Raw genomic sequence first — 20812 nt, 5'->3', positions numbered from 1 at the left:
AGGCAATGTACAGCTTGGGCTCCAGAGAGAAACCACATTACAGGGGGGGAGGGGCATGGCATATCCATTGTCAACCTCTGTTACACTTTTCTCTGCAAAATCAGATTTCTACTGCCCCTCATCCTTTGCCAGTCACTCTTGGCTCACTGAAATATTGCCCTTCCATTTTAAAGACCTTGTGTAAGAATATACTAGGGATTTTATTTCGCTTGTGCTCAAACAACTGTGGCTGATGCCAAGTAATAAAATAAATCCTAAAAACATCACGGCTGACTGCAAATAGGCATATCTAAGAACAAATATTTTTGAAGGCAAGCTTCAAATGTTATCTACCATCACAGAAGATCAATCAAAATTGGAGACAAGAAGCTGCCTGAAGTAAGTGGAAAATTAGGGCTGAATCTACAGAGAGAAATATGGTCATTCGGAAATAGAAATCAGAACTTGGGGGGGGGGGCGCGTTGTTTCTGGCATCAGATTCAGCAGCATATCTGAAGTCTAAGGACTGGTGTTCTGGTGTGGGAAAATTCTATAGCAATTTGGGGTCAGGTTCAGCCCAACTCCCTGCCAAGGAATTACTGCAGCACAGACTAACAGCCCAAACTGCACACACACTTACTTTTAACTCCCATGGCTTTTGAAGGGACTTACTTTTGAGTAAACCTGCATACAAGCAGCCTACATACTGCAACTGTAAACAGCCACTTACTTGGTCCTCTGTGACAAGTGACTACAAATATGGTAGTGCATGTTACAATTGATCTTAGTCAAAAGGCTGAGAAGTGACTACAAGTACAGTAAATAAATATACAAACAAATAAGACTCACAACCAATCAAGCAGGCAGAAAAACTGGTTTTTTTAAAAAAGCTAAATCTCTCCCCTGCACTCACTTTTGGGGTTCTGACTTAGACTCATACACGTACACAAGGAAAAACTGGCTGATAACAGCTGGTGGCTTACCAATTCAATATATTTAATATGGTCAAAGACCAAACGAGTAACAACATACAAGCCGATGGTTGTTGGGGGTTTTCCAGGCTGTATTGCCGTGGTCTTGGCATTGTAGTTCCTGACGTTTCGCCAGCAGCTGTGGCTGGCATCTTCAGAGGTGTAGCACCAAAAGACAGAGATCTCTCAGTGTCACAGTGTGGAAAAGATGTAGGTCATTTGTATCTACTCAGGAGGGGTGGGGTTGAGCTGAGTCATTCTGTAAGAGTTTCCCAGGGTGTGGAATGCTAATGGCGGGAGGCTTCACTGTAACCTGAGGAGGTTCTTTTGCATATGGATTGGTGCTTGATGTGCTAATCTTCTCCGCAGGGCTATTGTCGGGTGTGGAGTGTTTTGTTGGCCTGGTGTTTTTCAGAACTGGAGCCCATGCTCTGTTCATTCTTAAGGTTTCTTCTTTCCTGTTGAAGTTTTGCTTATGCTTGTGAATTTCAATGGCTTCCCTGTGCAGTCTGACAAAGTAGTTGGAAGTGTTGTCCAGTATTTTGGTGTCCTGGAATAAGATACTGTGCCCTGTTTGAGTTAGGCTATGTTCAGCCACTGCTGATTTTTCAGGCTGTCCAAGTCTGCAGTGTCTTTCATGTTCTTTTATTCTTGTCTGGATGCTACGCTTTGTGGTCCCGATGTAAACTTGTCCACAGCTGCAGGGTATACGGTATACTCCTGCAGAGGTGAGGGGGTCTCTGCTGTCTTTTGCTGATCGTAGCATCTGTTGTATTTTTCGGGTGGGTCTGAATACTGCTTGAAGGTTATGCTTTTCCATCTAAACCATCTGATCAGTAATTCCTTTGATATATGGCAAAAACACTTTTCCTGTAGGTGACTGTTTTTCCTTGGTTGTTTGATTCATCCTGGGTTTGATTGCTCTTCGGATTTCATTTCTGGAGTAGCCATTTGCCTGAAGTGCGTGGTTTAGATGATTAATTTCCTCATTGAGAAAGCGCGGCTCACATATCCGTCTTGCACGATCCACTAATGTTTTCATTATGCCTCTTTTCTGTCGGGGGTGGTGATTGGAGTTTTTGTGTAAGTACCGATCAGTGTGAGTTGGTTTCCTGTAGACCTTGTGACCTAACTGAAAGTTTGCTTTGCGGATGACCAAGGTATCCAGGAATGAGAGTTTTCCCTCACTTTCTTTCTCCATTGTGAATTGTATGTTCAGGTGGATGTTGTTGAGATGATTCAAAAACTCCCTCAATTCTTCCTCCCCATGGCTCCAAATGATGAATGTATCATCCACAAACCGGAACCATACACTGGGTTTGTGGGGTGCTGATTCTAGAGCTGTTTTTTCAAAATGTTCCATGTAGAAGTTTGCTATAACTGGGCTGAGTGGGCTCCCCATGGCCACCCCATCCATCTGTTCATAGAATTCGTTGTCCCATTGGAAGTAACTGGTTGTCAGACAATGATGGAATAAGGCTGTTACATCCTCTGGGAAAATCTGATTAATCAGTGCAATAGTGTCTTTTACTGGAACCTTGGTAAACAGGGATACAACATCAAAACTGACAAGTATGTCTTGTGGATTGTGTTTCAGAGAACTGATTTTGTTGATGAAATCTGCTGAATCTTTGATGTAAGACGAGGTTTTCCCGATGTGGTCCTGCAGGAGATCTGCCAGATGTCTAGCTAATTCATATGTCGGTGAACCAATGGCACTCACAATGGGTCGGAGTGGGACTGAATCTTTATGTATTTTGGGGAGTCCATATAGTCTAGGTGGCTGTGCTTCAGTCTTGCATAGTTTTCTGTGCGTGTCGGGATGTAGTGAGGAATTCTTGATCAGCGCATTTGTTAGCCTGGTGATTTTGCAAGTGGGATCTCGTTTTAGTTTTTTGTAGGTGGAGGGGTCCAGGAGTTCCTTAATCTTCTTTTTGTATTCCTCCGTTTTCATGATCACTGTAGCATTGCCTTTATCAGCTGGTAGAATGATGATGTCTGGATCTGCATTGAGGGTCTTGATGGCATTTCTCTCCTTGCGTGTTATATTGCTGGTGGGAAGCTTTGCCTTTCGTAGAATCCTGGCTGTCTCTCCTCTTATTTCCTCAGCTTCCTCTTCAGGTAGATGACGGATGGCAGCTTCTACATTTGCAATGATGTCTTCCACAGGAATTCTGGTGGGGGTGACTGCAAAGTTTCCTCCCTTTGCCAAGATGGAGGTTTCTTCTGGTGAGAGTTGACGGTCTGTCAGATTGATGACAATGCGTGCATTGTCGAGCATTGGGCTTGTCTGTCTTTTTTCCTGTAGTTTGTTAAACTTCTGCTTCTGTCTGGATGTGTGGTTGGTAAACACTTGTTCCATCTTCCTGTAGGTGAGATTATCGACCTTGTCCCAATCCTGACTTCTCATTTTATGGCTGGTGTTGATATGCAAGCAAAATAGCTCCTTGTCTGTGGCAGCAAGTTCTCTGCGGGTAGTGTGGATTCTCTCACGTAAGAGGGCCTGTTCTAGACGGTCATAAATGCGGTTCGCCTGTGTGGTTTTGAAGATTCTTTTAGTTGTGAGAAAAGATGGAATGGTTCTTGTGTCCCTGCAGCGTAGAAGAAAGGTCAAAGAACAGAGTAGATGTGCTTTCTTGTTCCGAAGTGTTTCCAATCTTCGGGTCTGTTGGAATGTTTCCTCCCCGTAGAGGTGTTCGATGTATTGTCGAAGGCTTTCACGGCCGGAGAACGATGGTTGTTGGGGGTTTTCCAGGCTGTATTGCCGTGGTCTTGGCATTGTAGTTCCTGACGTTTCGCCAGCAGCTGTGGCTGGCATCTTCAGAGGTGTAGCACCAAAAGACAGAGATCTCTCAGTGTCACAGTGTGGAAAAGATGTAGGTCATTTGTATCTACTCAGGAGGGGTGGGGTTGAGCTGAGTCATTCTGTAAGAGTTTCCCAGGGTGTGGAATACAGGGTGTGTCTACAGGAAACCAACTCACACTGATCGGTACTTACACAAAAACTCCAATCACCACCCCCGACAGAAAAGAGGCATAATGAAAACATTAGTGGATCGTGCAAGACGGATATGTGAGCCGCGCTTTCTCAATGAGGAAATTAATCATCTAAACCACGCACTTCAGGCAAATGGCTACTCCAGAAATGAAATCCGAAGAGCAATCAAACCCAGGATGAATCAAACAACCAAGGAAAAACAGTCACCTACAGGAAAAGTGTTTTTGCCATATATCAAAGGAATTACTGATCAGATGGGAAAGCTTATGGAAAAGCATAACCTTCAAGCAGTATTCAGACCCACCCGAAAAATACAACAGATGCTACGATCAGCAAAAGACAGCAGAGACCCCCTCACCTCTGCAGGAGTATACCGTATACCCTGCAGCTGTGGACAAGTTTACATCGGGACCACAAAGCGTAGCATCCAGACAAGAATAAAAGAACATGAAAGACACTGCAGACTTGGACAGCCTGAAAAATCAGCAGTGGCTGAACATAGCCTAACTCAAACAGGGCACAGTATCTTATTCCAGGACACCAAAATACTGGACAACACTTCCAACTACTTTGTCAGACTGCACAGGGAAGCCATTGAAATTCACAAGCATAAGCAAAACTTCAACAGGAAAGAAGAAACCTTAAGAATGAACAGAGCATGGGCTCCAGTTCTGAAAAACACCAGGCCAACAAAACACTCCACACCCGACAATAGCCCTGCAGAGAAGATTAGCACATCAAGCACCAATCCATATGCAAAAGAACCTCCTCAGGTTACAGTGAAGCCTCCCGCCATTAGCATTCCACACCCTGGGAAACTCTTACAGAATGACTCAGCTCAACCCCACCCCTCCTGAGTAGATACAAATGACCTACATCTTTTCCACACTGTGACACTGAGAGATCTCTGTCTTTTGGTGCTACACCTCTGAAGATGCCAGCCACAGCTGCTGGCGAAACGTCAGGAACTACAATGCCAAGACCACGGCAATACAGCCTGGAAAACCCCCAACAACCATCGTTCTCCGGCCGTGAAAGCCTTCGACAATACAACATACAAGCCAATTATTACAGTCAAAGTAAGGTATATTGTTTACAAACCTATCCATCTTTGTAAGCACCGAATTTCCAGAATCCAAATTCTTAAATATTTAAAACTAAAATTAATAAAATATTTAAATATTTCCCCCTATAAAATACTTCTGGAGCCGTATGGCCTGCACAGCAAATTTTGCCACCTTTAAGGTGTTCTTGATCCCTATCAGCTTATCTGTATGGCTGGTCAAATGGACAGGCCGTGGCACTCACTTGTCCTTTCTCTAGAACATTCCACCATATTGGCTTCTTTAGTAGCCATGACCTTTATTCTCCCCAACGCCCACCCGGCCATCACTGCACAGCGCCAGCAACCCTTCAAGAGAGTTTGCTCTTCATGCATTCTTATGCATCCTTGGTCCAGCCGCACAATGCAGAGGTTGTGGCCAAGAGGGGCTGGCACACGTTTTGCCTTCACTAGCAAGAATTTTCAAAACCCTGGCAAGGAGACTTGCAGGGAGCAGCCGGGCCTGGCTTTTAGAGTCAGTGTAAAACAAAACACTTATTTAATTTTTGAATGCAGCATTTAAAAAAAAAAAAAACCTTCCACCAGATCTTCACTGCCAGTCCAATCTGCTCAATAATGTACAAAATTTGTCCTATGTGGCATCCCTCCAGATTTCCATTAGACAGTTAGTACTACTTTCTACTAGCAATATGTCAAAGAGAAAAAGCCAGGCTTGGTGATGCTCCCCCCCCCCACACACACACATATAAGCCAAATGCTTATTCCCCCTCCTCTTCCTTTCTTTCTTCCCTGAACTCAATACCTTATTTGAATCAAGCAATTCCAGTGTGGGCCATAGCTAGGTAATGGGGAAATTATGTAACAACCACAGCAGGAGGGCGAAGTCAACTCATGGGGCTTTGCACTTTTCCTTGAGGTGTTCGAGGAATGAAATAGTACAAAAAGAAATATGCATTCCCAAAAGGCTTTCACAGGGGGGGAAAGGCAGGCTTCAACATGAGGCATGAAACAAAGGCACTGAAGAGTAAGAGAAACCCATTACCAGATATTCCATGGGTGATGGCTACATTGCACCAAGTCAATGGCTAGACTCCTATTGATTTTCACAGCTATGGATTGCATATTTGTAAGGCAGGGGTCCCCAACATGGTGTTCAAGAGCACCACGGTGGCTGCTGGCACCTTTTCTGGCAACCAAGTGTTTTTAGAAAGTAGGTGGGGCTTTTGCCAAGCGAGGCTTCTGGTTAGCCATGGGAGGCTATGCTGATTTTAAAAAAGGTACTTTTGGTAGCAGCTGCCACCACAAAAGGATCTTCACTGCATTACTGAAGCAGTGTACATGCAAGAAAATATCATTTTCATTTTAAAAGGCACCCTTTTAAACAGAGCTTCTGCCTGAAACGCATAACAGTTACTATTATAGTGATGCGTGACCTCACTTCCAAACGTCTCGTGGTTGCCTCCACTTCCTGCGGCAGCCATTTTGTGGTTGGACCCAGTACCTTGAGTCAGATTTCCAGAGGAGCCCAAAGGTTAGTGAGGATTGGCCCTCCCTGTGAGACCTGTGAGGATTGGCCCTCCCTGCAATTTACACTTCTACAGAACCAGCATCACAATTTCCCCCTGACCAGATTGACAAGCCAATGCCACAGTCTCAGATGCTTCAGTAATAGACTTCACCACTATGTTGCCTTACGTACTACCTGTTGTCTTAAATATGTGCTCCTATGAGCTACTAGTGTTTCATGTGGTCTAATGTCAGCCCTAGAATTGCTTATAGTCTGTTTCAGCATTTCTTCAGCTCTGTATTGGACTCTTACTAATGCCATGTCTTTGTAAAATTGTATTTATTTACCCCATGGCATTATTTATTGACTTGATATTGACTGTACTAATCTCACATTGCATAATTTGCCTTGAGTCTCAGTGAGGAAGGCGGACTATAAATGAAATAAAATAAATATCAAATAATCACGTGCATACTGAGTGCAGATGTGGTTGCTGCAGCATCTGAAATTCCAGTATACTAATTATTCTATTGACAACTGAACGAGTGACCTCATATGAAAATACATCTTTAAAAAATTAACCATAAGAACAAATCAATGGTAGAACAGCACAACAATCTTCATAATCAGGTCAACTAAACATTTTAAAAGGGACCCTGGAAGAGAGCCAGTTTGGTGTGGTAGTTAAGAGTGCTGGACTCTAATCTGGAGAACTGGGTTCAATTCCTCACTCCTCCACTTGAAGTCAGCTGGGTGACCTTGGCTCAGTCACAGCTTCTAGGAGCTCTCTCAGCCCCCACCCACCTCATAGGGTGTTGTTGTTGTGGGGATAATAATGACATACTTTGTAAACCGCTCTGAGTGGGTGTTAAGTCATCCTGAAGGGAAGTATATACAACAAATGTTGTTATTATACAGCCCTATTTGAATGAAGATCTTAGATTTGTGAGTCGTTATAAGAATCGACCACGGTAGTCAAGTTCAAGTTTATTATTACAGCATTGTGCCAGTATAAAATCTCTCTAAAAGTCAAAAGACCGTAAAATAGATAAAATAGTAATTACAAAAAGATAAAAACTAGCTAAAAATTATACAATAATCTATGTACAGATAAAAGGGTAGGTAAATACATATGAACGTGTTAAAATACACTTGACCACTGTAGTCAATATATTGCATTGTGAGTCTTTGTAGCAGGAAATCTGCAAACTATTTTGTGATCCCCACTGTCGGGGTGTCTTTTGACAATTTTTAAACTTAAGTTTACTTGGAGCAGCCACTAGAATATCAAGGCCGGAAGAGTCTCAGAAAGAAAAAAGATTCTTTGATTCTGGTGCAGTCCACTATGGCTGGCAGTGGCTTGCCCGGGTCTCAAGTAGGGTCACTAGGGTAGTTGCTCACTATGCCAGCAACTACCTGATTCTTTTTCACTGGACATGCCAGGGACTGAACCAAGGCCCTTCAGCTTGCCAAGGCCCTTCAGCATTTCTACAATGAATCCTATCAATGAGGTTGTCCATTTTAGCCACCTCCAAAGCTAGTCCCTAAAATTCTTGGATTAGGAGGCAGTTTCTAGACAAGAAGGCAACATTTCCAGGCTTAGGTGCCTGTGTTAGGAACAAGCAAGTGTTCCACATTCCATTCCTTTTAAAATCCACGCTGTTGTGAATATTTTCTGCTTTTTGCTGTTGTTTTTTGTAAATTCAGTTTGTATTCTGAATGCCTTTTATGGTATTATGGCACAATTTATACATATATGTCATTTATATCTATATAAAATAGTATTCGTTTGTTGATGATGCACAAAAAATACTGCAGAGTATATGCATCATACTGTGAGGAAACAAAGCAGAGTAAGAATCGTGGTTTGCTTTTTAAAACAATTTTCAGGACAAAAGAACAGGGATGAGAAATTCAAAATAATCCCTAGATGGTCGCTCTAATTTTAGAAACAAAACCCCAATTTCCACTGTAATATAAGTCTTCACTCAATTATACACAGCAGAATTGTATTGGTCCTGTACTCTTTTTTGCCCATAGTCAACAAATAACATGAAGCACAATCCAAAAGTGGAACCAGGAAGGGTTTGCAAAAATTTAGGCTGAAAGATTGCCAAACCAGAGATTTTCTGACTGTCTCTGTAGTAGAATGCCTTGTGTGCTCTTGTGTGTTCATGTCTGTGTAAAATCATTCTCTATCACGTAGAGTCTACATAATATAGGACTCTATCAAGGTATGAATTTATCATCGTCAAGCACATGGGTTGAGATAAGGTGAACCCACCCAGAAGAAGCTGAAAAGGCACTGAAAGCTTCACATCACGGCTGTAACTTCACCCCGATCTAAGTGAAAGATCCCCTGTCTGTCTTTTCCATACTGTTGTGACTTGAGCCAGCCTTTTACAAATGCAATCACTGATTACAGGGGTCCCTTTGTTGGAAAGGGTAAAGGTCAGAGGAGAGGGATTTTGAGCCCACCTGGCAGAGAGGGTGGACTAAAAATCTAATAAATAAATAAAAACGTTCTCTTCCTGAAGATTTTTCTAGTGATAGGATAGGGGGAAACAAGACTGTTAACTAGCTATACAGGCTAACTCTCTCCCTTCAAACCACTTAAGCCTCTGGGATGTGCTTGGTGAAGGTATCAGATTTTGCCTCTGCAGATACAACTGAGTCTACCAAGCATCAACCAGTAATAGCATCTTGCTTCTCTGGAGGCTCCTGCTCCATTATAGCTTGCTTTACTGCCTTCCAAATGATTTGAACCACCTTCCCCTCCACCGGTTTGAACCACCTTCCCCTCTCTTATGCAACGTTTAGCCACGGAGGTTAAATGAATTCCACCTCCTGACAAACACAAAGCAAGCAATCACGTCCAATTTGAGAGGGGAAGAGGGAAGGAGACAGGAAGGCCCCATATGCTTCTGACATCTAGGAGTCTCTCTGCGTTCGCTCCAGATAAAAGCTTTCAGCCCAGTCTGCACTCTGGAGTCCCTTCTCTAGGAGCTGTCCCACAATTTCAGGAGGCATGGGGAGCGGCCAGAAATAGCCAAGATACAATTATATAACTTCCACATCGCTTTACGACCCAACAATGTGGAAATCAGCATCTGGGATTGGCAGAAACATTTTAATGTTGAGTATACTAGTTGGGCGTCATACTTGCAATGTGTTTTGTGCACACTGTAGAACCAAATTCCCTCCTGCAAGCACAGCTTGCCAAATGCAGAAAGACAACTTGAGGAAGGGGGGCAGGGCTGATGGGAGACAATCCATGCACATGGAGCACTGCACATGAGAGGGGGAGGGGAAGACACTGGGAAACTGCATTGCCCCCTTGAAAAATCAAGGACATCAATTTCAAAATAAATGTTTAGAACTGAGGTGGGGATCATGTTTACTCCAAATCATGTCTGTCCAGAATTCTAAAGGCAAACATTTATATTGCACTGCAAACAATGAGAGTGTGGGGGTGGCATTTTCTTAGCCTTGTAATGTTAAGGCTTGAATGCCAAAAAAGTGTATTTCCCACACGAGAAGCACTGCCCTGAAGAAAAATATGTGGAAGCCACACAACCCCAGCACAGCAGGAAATACCGTGAGTGACAAGCCAAAGTTAAGCTGACATCTCGCCCTCCCCGCAAGCAGGCTCAGCACGGGTCACAAAAATATTAAAAATACAAATATAATTTACAGGAAAACAATAAAACAATGTTAATAGTTACAGATACAAAGAGGCATCTGCTAGCCATTTCAATTAAAGGTTGAATATATTCTACATACTGGGTTTCAGATTTTAAAACTTTCTCCAAAAAGTATTTGAGCCATAAAAAATACTTTAGAAAAATGCATTCCAGAGGTGCATTTAAAAAAGAAGAAAAACCTCACACCTGCCACATTTATCTTAAAACACCTGGGAAGGTTTTCACAAAGCACAAAATTCCACCATGTTAGCATCACTGTGGGGAAGGCTCTCCTCTGCGTGCTCAAAGACCTTTTGGCAAAATCCACAAATCCATCACCTACAGACCAGAAGCAAAAACCACTGTTTTATTTTACATATATTCATTCATGCAGTCACTTGCTTGCTTTGTGCCTCCGCAGTAACACATAATACAGGAAGCCATTATTTATATTAAAAGATTCTGCAGCCAGGGGATGTCAAAAAGGGTACCACTAGCACTTTTTCCTATGCATCACCCTGGATGCAACAGGCAGCCTCATAGTCTATTAAGCAACCAGTTCCAACTCTGTACAACACAGGGGGCTGTTCTTCAAAGTCAATTCTTACTGCAAGCAATCCTCCTGGGGGCTGGTGGACAATAAGCACTTGGAAAATGTGTTCTGCCGCAAGTGGAACCAAGATGAAATAGCAATATTAGAGGAGATGAGTTTTGTTTATGGCGTAGCCAAGTATGCCATTATTCTACACCAACTGGGGAGATGGCAAAAGGGAAGGAAGGTTCTGAAACTGATTTATTCCTTTCCAGTAGCAGTGGAAAATTTTCAACCAGCCAGCAAAGTGGCCTCATCTGCCAAATATAAATCTGCCTAACAGCTAACAGAATTCAGCTGGATTAGTTGCGTCATTGTAATACTGCACAGAGCCAAGATTTCAGACCACTTCGCAGACATTATCATCATTTAATAACAACACTCGGGCAGGGGGTGGGGGTTGGATCTCGATGAGCCAAGGAATCCAACTGTCAACTGACAGGAAATAAGACTAAGAACTCCTGGGGAATTTAAGGTCATGATTTCCAGAAGGTAAGGTAGGCCTTCCAGGGAAGGACTTGATGGTCGCACTTTCTTGAATGTTTTCCCTCCCAGCTCGAGTTTGTGCGCGTTAATCTCACTAAATTTGTGCAGACTAGATAATCTGCCCTTTAGGGTCTGGTATATGATGATGAGCAGGCCATTTTTAAATGCCAGGGGCACTTTCCAGGAAGAGACTGCGCAGAAGACCCCCTCCCCATTTTGTTTTCCTCTCTGGGATCCTCACATGGCCCTGTTCCCTCACTTTCTGTCTGACTCCCCAGCCCCCCCCCCCCCAGTTCTAAGAAAAAAAGCAAAACCAGCTGAATGCTGAATTTCCCTAACTGGACAGGCAAGAGGGATTTCCCCTGTTTTTATTTAGAAGGTTCACCAGCTGAAAGTCTTTAAAAATCCTCTGGCTTAAACACACAAGAGCAAAAAAGCCTTCTCCACAAACCAGGACTCTGCCACGGCCTCCCCTCTCCCCCAGTTAAGCATAAGAGGAAACAAAACTTGGTGAATCATGCTGAGGTACAAGGGAAAGCAGGAAGAAAAAGGCCTTTGTAGAAGCATCATTCATGTTTTATTTTTAAATTCCCCATCTGTTGTCGCTAAGAAGACATGCTGTCCTAACGCTTGTAACTTTTAAGAACTCAAAACAAAAAAGAAGCTAAAATCTAGAAGTTAAATTGCTAAATTGGACAAAATATACTTCTGTCCTGAAAAAAGTAAGACTCTCACACTCCCCCAACATGACAGAGACCTCTATGATGGAGATCAATTTCAAATGGATTCCACAGCTTCTCAGAAAAGACCGAGCCACCCACAAACCGCTTTGCCAGCACTGTGGACTTCTCAGAAAAGGCTCAGGTCCAAGGGCAATTCCACACATTACGGAAGTTATCGTGTCTATATCCTGTATGTGGCAGGCACCACGTTCCCCATAAAATGTCCCCTCTGTTTAAAAAAATCATATGGACACCTTACAGGAATATAAGTTAGTTCTTAGTCTTCCTGTCATGTACGCGCTATGTATACTCAATTTAAAAAATGGATCTATTATATGAATATAATAGCAACAGCACATCCACATATGAAGTATTCCTAAGTGTCCACTGAATTACTGAGATGTGTTTTGTTTTAAACATTTATAGGCACACCTTTCTCCCAGGTGACTGGGACTCACTGGACAGTTTACTACTTTAGTATTTCTCAAGCCTCGATGAGCTAAAACCCAAAGCCCTGCATTGTGTGCCAGCGTGACCCGAATTCTGCACCGAAGAGAATCCAGCAACCTGTATGAAAAATACAATATGCAAATTTGCATATGTGTTATTATTTTGCCTAACTTATTCTAGGCAGGACAAACATCTCTGAAGCCAATAGCTAGAGAACATGGACCTCGCATCCTGAAAGTCCCCAGTTCAATTTCTATGGCTATTTACTTTTTAAAAGATCTCGAGGTCAGGAAAGGTCTATGTCCCAAACCTTAGACAGCCTGTCAGACTTCCCAGCCTGTTGGTGTAAAGCATCTTCATAGGAACACCAAGGTCTACTTTTGTACTATCCACAGCTTTGCCTATTTTCTGCCTACAGCAGAAAAGGGCATGGCTGGCACTAAGGAGATGTTCCAAAACTCCATGCCAGCAGCAGTGTCCTCATTCGCTTCAGCACTTGAGAGAGCTCCACATGTACAACACTCCCCCTCGCAGGGACCCTGCTTCCTGCCCCCATCCAAAGCAGCAGTAAAGGAAATTTACTTGGCCCAGAGAATTCACAGTGCAATCCTAAGCAGGCTTCAGTGGTCTTAGAAGAGTATAACTCTGTTTAGGATCACAGTTAGTCGCAACATAGCAGCAGGCTACGCCAGTAACTATTCCCTTGTGCACATAATGGTCAGGACCCTTTCAGGTGTGTAGCCATGTTCATCTATAGTAGAAGGTCCAGTAACACCTTAAAGACTAACTAGATTTCCATTTCAAGACTCAAAGCTCTCTTCATCAAAAATGGGACCCTATGAGCCACCAGCTGCAAGCTTGGCCATTCAGTCTTAATGCTGCTGTTGCCTGCACATCTGCTATTCCTTGCAACCTATAGAATACAAAACTGATTTTATTATTTTTTTAACTGAAACCTGGGATTGTCAAGATGCCAAGTTTGGTGTCCAGTGCCAAATCCTGTGAGGTGAATTGCAGATCTGTGGAAAACTCACTCCATTTTCTATAGTGTCAATAACTGCAAGTCAAATTTCCCCTGAGTGGTCATCATTCTGACTGCTTGTCACAGTTAAGAGTTGTCCGTTAGGGCCACTTCGCCCTGTCGCCTACATTCTCAAATTTGAAACACATCACTAATCAAGTTACAGTTTGAGCTACGCAGAGCAAGACCTGAAGGAGTGCCTGCCACAATTCCACAGAAATAATGATGGACTCTTTCCGCTTGTAGATGAGGTGGACTTCAAGTGTCAGCATGATATAAATAAATTTGGGAAACTTCTGGACATTAATGTCCAGTAATGGACATTAATGCCAGTAAAGCCAATACAGATGGCCAGCTTACCACACAGTGGGATTTGCTATGCTATGATTCCTCGGTCATCTGTATTAGTACAAATGTGGAGTGGGGTATTTTTTTTCCTGCAAGGCATTCCCAGGCATGGCAGAGATTTGGGTCTTTACCGAGTGGTTACTCTTCCCCACATCTCTCACATAGTTGGTCATCTATATTTGTAATCTGTGACTGCTAAGTATGAGGGGGAGTCAGAATTTCAAGGACCAACATTTATGTTAGGGAATGGTTTGTTTTTCCTAAGATTTCTCCGCATTTCTCAGATTTTATCATACCAAGTGGCAGACTGAAAGATTTAAATTCCAGTTTTTGTGAGGGAGTTTTTAAAAAATCAAGGGTCTTCACCCCTCAAAATACCATGCTATGTCTGATGTTACATTTGTTCATGTGCAGTGTGCTGGGAGAAGAGGGGAATTAGCCAATATACTTAATTACAGGGTTTTTAAAAATAAAGTATTCCTTTTGAAAGATTTCTTTTACAGAGGTAGTATTCAAACATGCCCAATGCAAGCAAAAGTTTTTTTAAAAAATAAAGCAAAATCCACTTGACTAGTAGACATAAACACTGCACACCAATAATTGAAATGAGTCATAACTGGAGCTGAGGTCTTCTCAGAGCACCCTCCTATTTGTGCCTCCTTTGAATTACCTGGTCAGCCACTGCTCAGTCGCCGTCTCTCCCATCAGCGGTGCCGTCTCTCTGCAACGGCTTCCCAAAGGTGTGAGGTGGGCCCACCACTTGGCCTGGCTTTGTGAGTGCCGTATGCCCACTTTATTCAGATGGGTTTGGGATTGTGACTAAAGATTATGGAGGATTTTTTTATTCCTGAGGAGGACACAGTGCTGGCTTATTATTAATGTTACCCATAATTGGACTGTGGGGTTTTAAAGTCTCTGATCTTGCTTAGCTGGCTTTTTTTAAACTGCTCTGCACCACCGTACACCACTGAGTAAGGTGAGACAGAAATATTTTAACAAACGCACAGTATGAAGGATCAATTCAGCAGGCCTGTCACGGCCATTACCGCATTTTACCACATGCTTTAAAAGTTAAGTGGACTTCCTTATATTTCCCACAGTGATAAGATGGTCGCTTGGATTCCCCCAGAGTTTCAGAGGAACAGAAGAAACAAGTGACGTTGCTGTGCTGTGACTTCTCTTGATTCTAGAATACTTTTACTTAATATATAACGACAAGAAGGGATCAGCCGCTGGCAGCCCCGTAGCTACATCCAACCTCCCGTGCGACACTGTTTGACCCACCAATTCCTAAGTATACTGTTAAAATAATGTTCTCCAACATGCCATAAAACTTGATACATTGGCTACTACAGCCTTAACATACTACTTAGGAATCTTCATCTTATCTACTAGAAGAGGAGATTGAGGGGGGACATGATTGCTCTGTTTAAGTATTTGAAAGGCTGTCATTTGGAGGAGGGCAGGGAGCTGTTCCAGTTGGCAGCAGAGGGTAGGACGCGAAGCAATGGGCTAAAACTACATGCACAAAGGTACCGGCTGGATATTAGGGAGAACTTTTTCACCGTCAGAGTAGTTCAAAAGTGGAATCAGCTGCCTAGGGAGGTGCTGAGCTCCCCTTCACTGGCAGTTTTCAAGAAGAGGCTGGATGAATACTTGTCAGAGATGCTTTAGGCTGATCCTGCGCTGGGCAGGGGGTTGGACTAGATGGTTTGTATGGCCCCTTTCCAACTCTATGATTCTGTACTAAGTGTGGCAAAGCATGTTGCTGAGTAAAGACATCACTTGCTTTTTTGTTCTTCTGTTATTGAGGAAAGTCTTTCCACACCCTCTTGAATGTGCCCCAAGAACACGGTGTAATTTCACAGCAAGAGAAAGGAAGGAATTTCACAAATATTCTCATTCAAACCATATTTCTAAATCTCAAGTGCCTACAAGCAGAAGGGAGTTGTGTATTTAAAAATATAGTAAAATGCTAATCAGAGAGGAGCACTGTGTGTGAGAGACAGAACAGATAAATGCAAGAAGCTGAGCTCTCATATCTGACAGAACTGTAAATCAATTCCAGATATACTCAGGCAAAAATAAAACTTGTATGATCAGCGTTGTTGATTAAGACCTGCCCTAAGCCCAAGAATTAGGGCTCTTAAATGAAAAAAGGATAACAACTTAAAATCTTAAAAGAAGAAAGGATAACAACTCTTGTTAACTACTGATTAGGACCAGTTTTGTCTCTCTCTACCCCAGCAGTTCAGCAGTTCTAGGAAAAATGTCAAGAGCGCAGAATACAAAAAAAAAGTGTGTGGTGAAGCTAATATCATGCAGCAGGTAACCCAACGTTATTTGGAAGAGCTGGGCTTTGAAGCTCTAGAAGGAACTTGCAAAATGAACAGGAAAGGAATGTGGTAGATTTCCCCTCCACCCCACTCCTGCCCCCATGGTGAAAGGATGCTTAAAATTTTAAAGAAGTCGAATAATAACCTGGATGAAGGCAGATCCAGACCCTAATTCCTTTCAACCAGTCTAGAGCTGCTCCGGAAGCAGAAAGAGACCAACTTTCCCCCAGACACTCCGTGGCCGAGAAGACTTGAAATTGCAGCCCCTCCCAAGCCAAAGCCACATCCATTACTCTCCTGTCTTCTGCTAGTTCTCAACTGCTAACCCACCTCAAGATGCAAACTGCGTCTCTACACCACTGGAAATTAGCATTTTCATTGCTTTCCACAACATGTTGTGATCAAGTGAAAGCCGTGCATAATGTACCAACATTTTTACACTGACAAGATCCAATCCAGATAAAACCATCACCTTCCATTGTTTCTTTTCAGATAAGCAACAGGGAAATATAAACAATTTATTCTCTCTTAAAATCGCTGTACACACATTGCTTTAAGTCTCTTCCACTGTAGCATCTGCCTACTTTGTATTTAGCAGACTGGGCACAACAATTGGACTGGGTACAACAATTATCCCATAGTAACTTTCCATGCAACTATTTATCGGAAGCAGAAGAACTTCCTGTTTTCTTCGGGGGGGGGAGGATGGGTGACAGCAAGTGATTATGTAGCAACTGGCTATGGCTCTCGTGATTGCTGCAGTCAGTACTGTAGCTTTTCTGGTTACAACACTTGCCAGCAACATGCAACTTTTCCAGTTCTGTATTTATCAAGCAGCCACACATGAGCAGGGACGAGAGAGAGAGAGAGAGAGAGAGAGAGAGAGAGAGAGAGAGAGAGAGAGAGAGAGAGAGAGAGGAGAGATACTATGGCCATACAACCTTATTGTACAGTTCTTCACAGCTGCAGCATTCATGCTCAAGTGTCTACATAAGATATTAAAGCTGCAATCCAAAGCCCACTGTTCTGTTAGTACGTTCCAACCATTCATCTTAGATTTTTATATATTATTCAGCGTTCCTAAAGTGCATTTCCTGGCTGGCAAAAGCACTTCATGCATATTGTCTCTGTAATCCTTCTACCTTCCCAGTAAAGCAGGCCAATATTTATCATTAGGGGCTGATACGGTGCTTGTCTCAAAGGTTCTTGGCTCCAGGGGTGGGCTGGCCCCTTTAAATGTCCGGAACATTCCCACTGAGACTCTGCTTGGGAGAACCCTGGTGGGCAAAAAGCAAGGTGAACCAAATTGCCCCTGGGGCACTGCTGGTGTCACAAAAGCACTCTCAGCTTGGATCTGGGCTGCAGCAATGAGTGTAAGCCCCTTGCTGGACACAGACGTTACAGCATCCCAGGTTCAAGCTGAGCTGTCCCTGCACCACAGGGGCATTTAGCTTGCTTCAGAGCTGCTTCAGTGACCCTGTAATACTTCCCCGCTCACTTTTCAGCTCCCACAATCTGCTGGTTTGTCTGCTTAGAACTGGAGGTTTCAATGGAAGAAGTTGCTGTGTTAACCAGCTGCCAGGGATGTCTTTTCAATAACAAGAACAGTAACTTGTCCTGGGCATGTTTCCACCCCACATTCAATGGGGCTGCCTTCCCAGATAACTGTGTGCAGGACTGCAGCCTCAGGAATGCCAGAGACAAAAGAAAATGGGTCAGGAGAAGAGATGCTGGAGAAACTGGGAAGATTTACTGATTGTGCCAGTACAAGCCTGTGCCAGTACAAGCCTGAAGTCAACTTAGTCCAGTCTCTGGAAGTGCTTCATGGCCTCTGCTGCAACCTGGCCATGGAGAAAAGGGGAAGGGAAGGGGAGCAAATATGTGCCCTTTCCTTGCCCCTCCCCCACATTTTATAAGGCTTCGAGTAAATGAAATTTCATTCATTTGGGAAGCCATGATTTTTGAATTCAGGCGCGTGGGGCAGCCTCCCTAAACCAGTATAACCCTATTTCCAAAAGCATATATGGGGTTCCTATAATATCCCTCCCCTCATTAAATCAGCAGCTACAAATGTGAACGTCTCCTATTCAAATCTCACCTCAGCCACGAACTCACATGGAAGACTGAGACAAGCCATAAGCCATGTATTTGCTAAAGGCCTTATCCTGTGCATGCTTACTTGGAAGTAACTGCGCCCTACTCCCAAGTAAGTGTACAAAGGACCACAACTTCGGTATCACTCGTGTCAAGTGTTCCCATGGCAACCAAAGCAATCTGATTAAATGGTCCTGTGCCTGTTGAACATGCACTGACTAAAGAATTTAGGTCAAACACCTGAAAGGGTGCCTCTTTGTAAAAAAGATCTTTTCCCCGTCCTCTTTAAGCAGGCATCTAGGAGACCCGGCTGCTGGATAATGCAGAGGCAGAAACCCCTCCGCTCCCTTTCCTTGAGCTCTGCCAGGCAACTCTGTCTCCCCCCAACTGTAGCATGCAGTGTCTGCCTTAGGCACGCTGGCTAGGTCAACAGATAACCTGGCATCAAACTGTCTAGACCGCAATGAATCAGGATAACTGATTCGGCATACAGGAGTAAGCAAACGGGAAGGTCTGTTAACCAGAGGATTTTCCTCCCCTCCTCAGCTGAATCGGGAGAAAGGAAAGCAGAGGACAAGCCTAACACAATCAGCGAGCAAGCAAGGGCTCTTCAGAAGAACGTGGGTCTGACTCAGCCGCTTCCCTGGGAAAAAATCTACCTGCCCTGTGCAGCTGACGAGAGAACCTTTCGCACGCAGGAAAAGTTAGTACATAAGGGGGACAGCGCCGTGAATCTGCAGCCTTAAAAATCCTGCTCCTGCTCCAGTGCCCAGCAACTCCAGGGCAAACCTCTTCTGACTGCTCGGCTTCGAGAGGCCAGCATTGTCAGGACAGCATTGTTAGCAGCAAGACCTTTAAGGAGGGCTGTTGAAAAGCTCTCCCGGCTTTAATTCCTGCGGTCTTCCCGGAGGTTGTGAGCCCTCCCCGCCCCCGCCCCTCAAGACAAACTGCGACCCCCTAAAAGACACCCCCTCGCCTTGTACCAGCAAAGAGTCACTCCGATTACTAGGAACTAAAATCCAGCCCCTCATTTGCTTGCTGGACCTGCAACGGTCGGGCGGGGGGGCGTTAAATCGGGGGGCGCTGCTCTTGCAGCCCCATCTGCCCACTTGACGACGCAAGCCCGGAGTCTTCCCCAGCCCCGCTGCACACGGGCTTGAGCGAGCCTAGAAGACGACGCGCGGCTGCGGCTCTCCGCCGGCTCCGAGGAGACCCCCCGCCCGGCACAGCGGCCTTCGCCGGGCTGGTCCCCGAGCATCTCCGCTTCCCGGCCATGCGCCTGGCCCTCGCCCAGCCCCAAACCGGCCCCTCCGGCGAGCCGGGGCCGCGCACTGTTCGGCCTGAGCCGCCCCCCCCCCCCGGGGTGGCCCTGCTGCCCACTCGACGGCCGGCACCCCAGCCCGGAGGCTCGCCCGTCAGCCGCGGCTCTGCCTCCAGCCCGGGCGCCGCGCCGCGCCGCGCCGCCCGGCAAACTCCCCGGGAACTTGCGGCGGCGCCGTCCGCGCCTCCCGCCGGAGCTTGGCCGGCCGGCCGGCGGGCAGCTTCCAAGGGGGAGGGGGGCGCGTCTTCACCTGCTGCCAGGTCTCCTCCAGGGAGGGCAAGGCGGAGAAGTAGCCCGTGTCGTGCACCAGCTGCAGCTCCTGGAAGATACTGGAACTGGCCAGCACGTCCATGGCCGCGCCAGCCAGCCCGCCGGCCGGCGGCCCCGACCCGCTGCGACTCGGCGGGGCGCTCAGGCGGCGAGGGCCAGGCGCCTTCGGCGGCGGTCCATGCGGCGCTCCGGCTGCTGCTGCTGCTGCCGCCGCCGCGGCTGGCTCGGGCTGGGCGGGGGGCGGCTCGCGGTCACGCCTCCGGGGGAGCGGGGGGGCCCCGAGGCGCGGCGCGGCGCGGCGCGGCGGAGCCCCATCGGCCGGCCGGCCAGCAGGAGGGCTGCGCGCGCCCCAGGGCGCCTCGCGCAAAGCCGCTGCCCGCCGCTCTCGGCGCGGGGCGCGGGGCGCGGGCTGGCCGGCACCAGGCTGCCCCACACTCCCGCACCGCCGCTGCCGCCGCACGCAGTCGCCGCTCCGGCTTTCGGGGCGCTCGCATCTTCGCCCGCGCTCGCGCTCGCGCCCGCCCCCTGCGCGCGCGGCCGCGAGAGCGGGAGGGGCGGCCCTTGGAGCCGCGCGTGCCCGGGGAAGGGGAAGGGGGCGGGCCCGGAGGGGAGGGGGCCGCCCGTGAAATCACGGAGGCCCAATCCTGGGCGCCGGCCCCGCCGCGGAGGCGGGCCCGGCACGAAGAACCGCCCGGATTGGGCCAGGCGCGGCCCGCGGCCGCCTTATAAGGCAGGGGAAGGGGAGCTATTTTTAGAGGGCTATATAAGGGGGTCGCGGCTTCGGCTGGGCCGGGGAGCGGAGCGGTCTGGGCCCGTGGCTGCCGGGGTGCGTACGCGCGCAAGCCGCCCGGCAGACCGTCGGTGCGCCGACGCGTCCTTTGCGCGGCGCGGGGCTGCCAAGGAACGCGCAGGTCCCGAGGGCCCCTGCTGCCCGCCGCACTCCCCGCGCGTCGGGCGAAGCATAAGGAGGG

At 46.2% G+C, this 20812-nt stretch overlaps 1 protein-coding gene across 1 annotated transcript in view; it reads right to left on the bottom strand.

Moving 5' to 3' along the window:
* The window catches only part of KLF7 (KLF transcription factor 7), a 137046-nt gene extending 117123 nt beyond the window's left edge, over positions 1-19923 (bottom strand). Inside the window, exon 1 of the mRNA XM_054971001.1 lies at positions 19822-19923. Coding sequence (XP_054826976.1) covers positions 19822-19923 — 102 coding nt within the window. The remainder of the gene's footprint in view (positions 1-19821) is intronic.
* Between the last annotated feature and the right edge of the window lie 889 nt (positions 19924-20812).

Source organism: Eublepharis macularius, chromosome 2 (assembly GCF_028583425.1).
Source record: "Eublepharis macularius isolate TG4126 chromosome 2, MPM_Emac_v1.0, whole genome shotgun sequence".
NCBI classification, from domain to species: domain Eukaryota; kingdom Metazoa; phylum Chordata; class Lepidosauria; order Squamata; family Eublepharidae; genus Eublepharis; species Eublepharis macularius.
The sequence above is the reverse complement of the archived record's forward strand: the minus strand, read 5'-3'. Positions and strand labels throughout refer to the sequence as shown.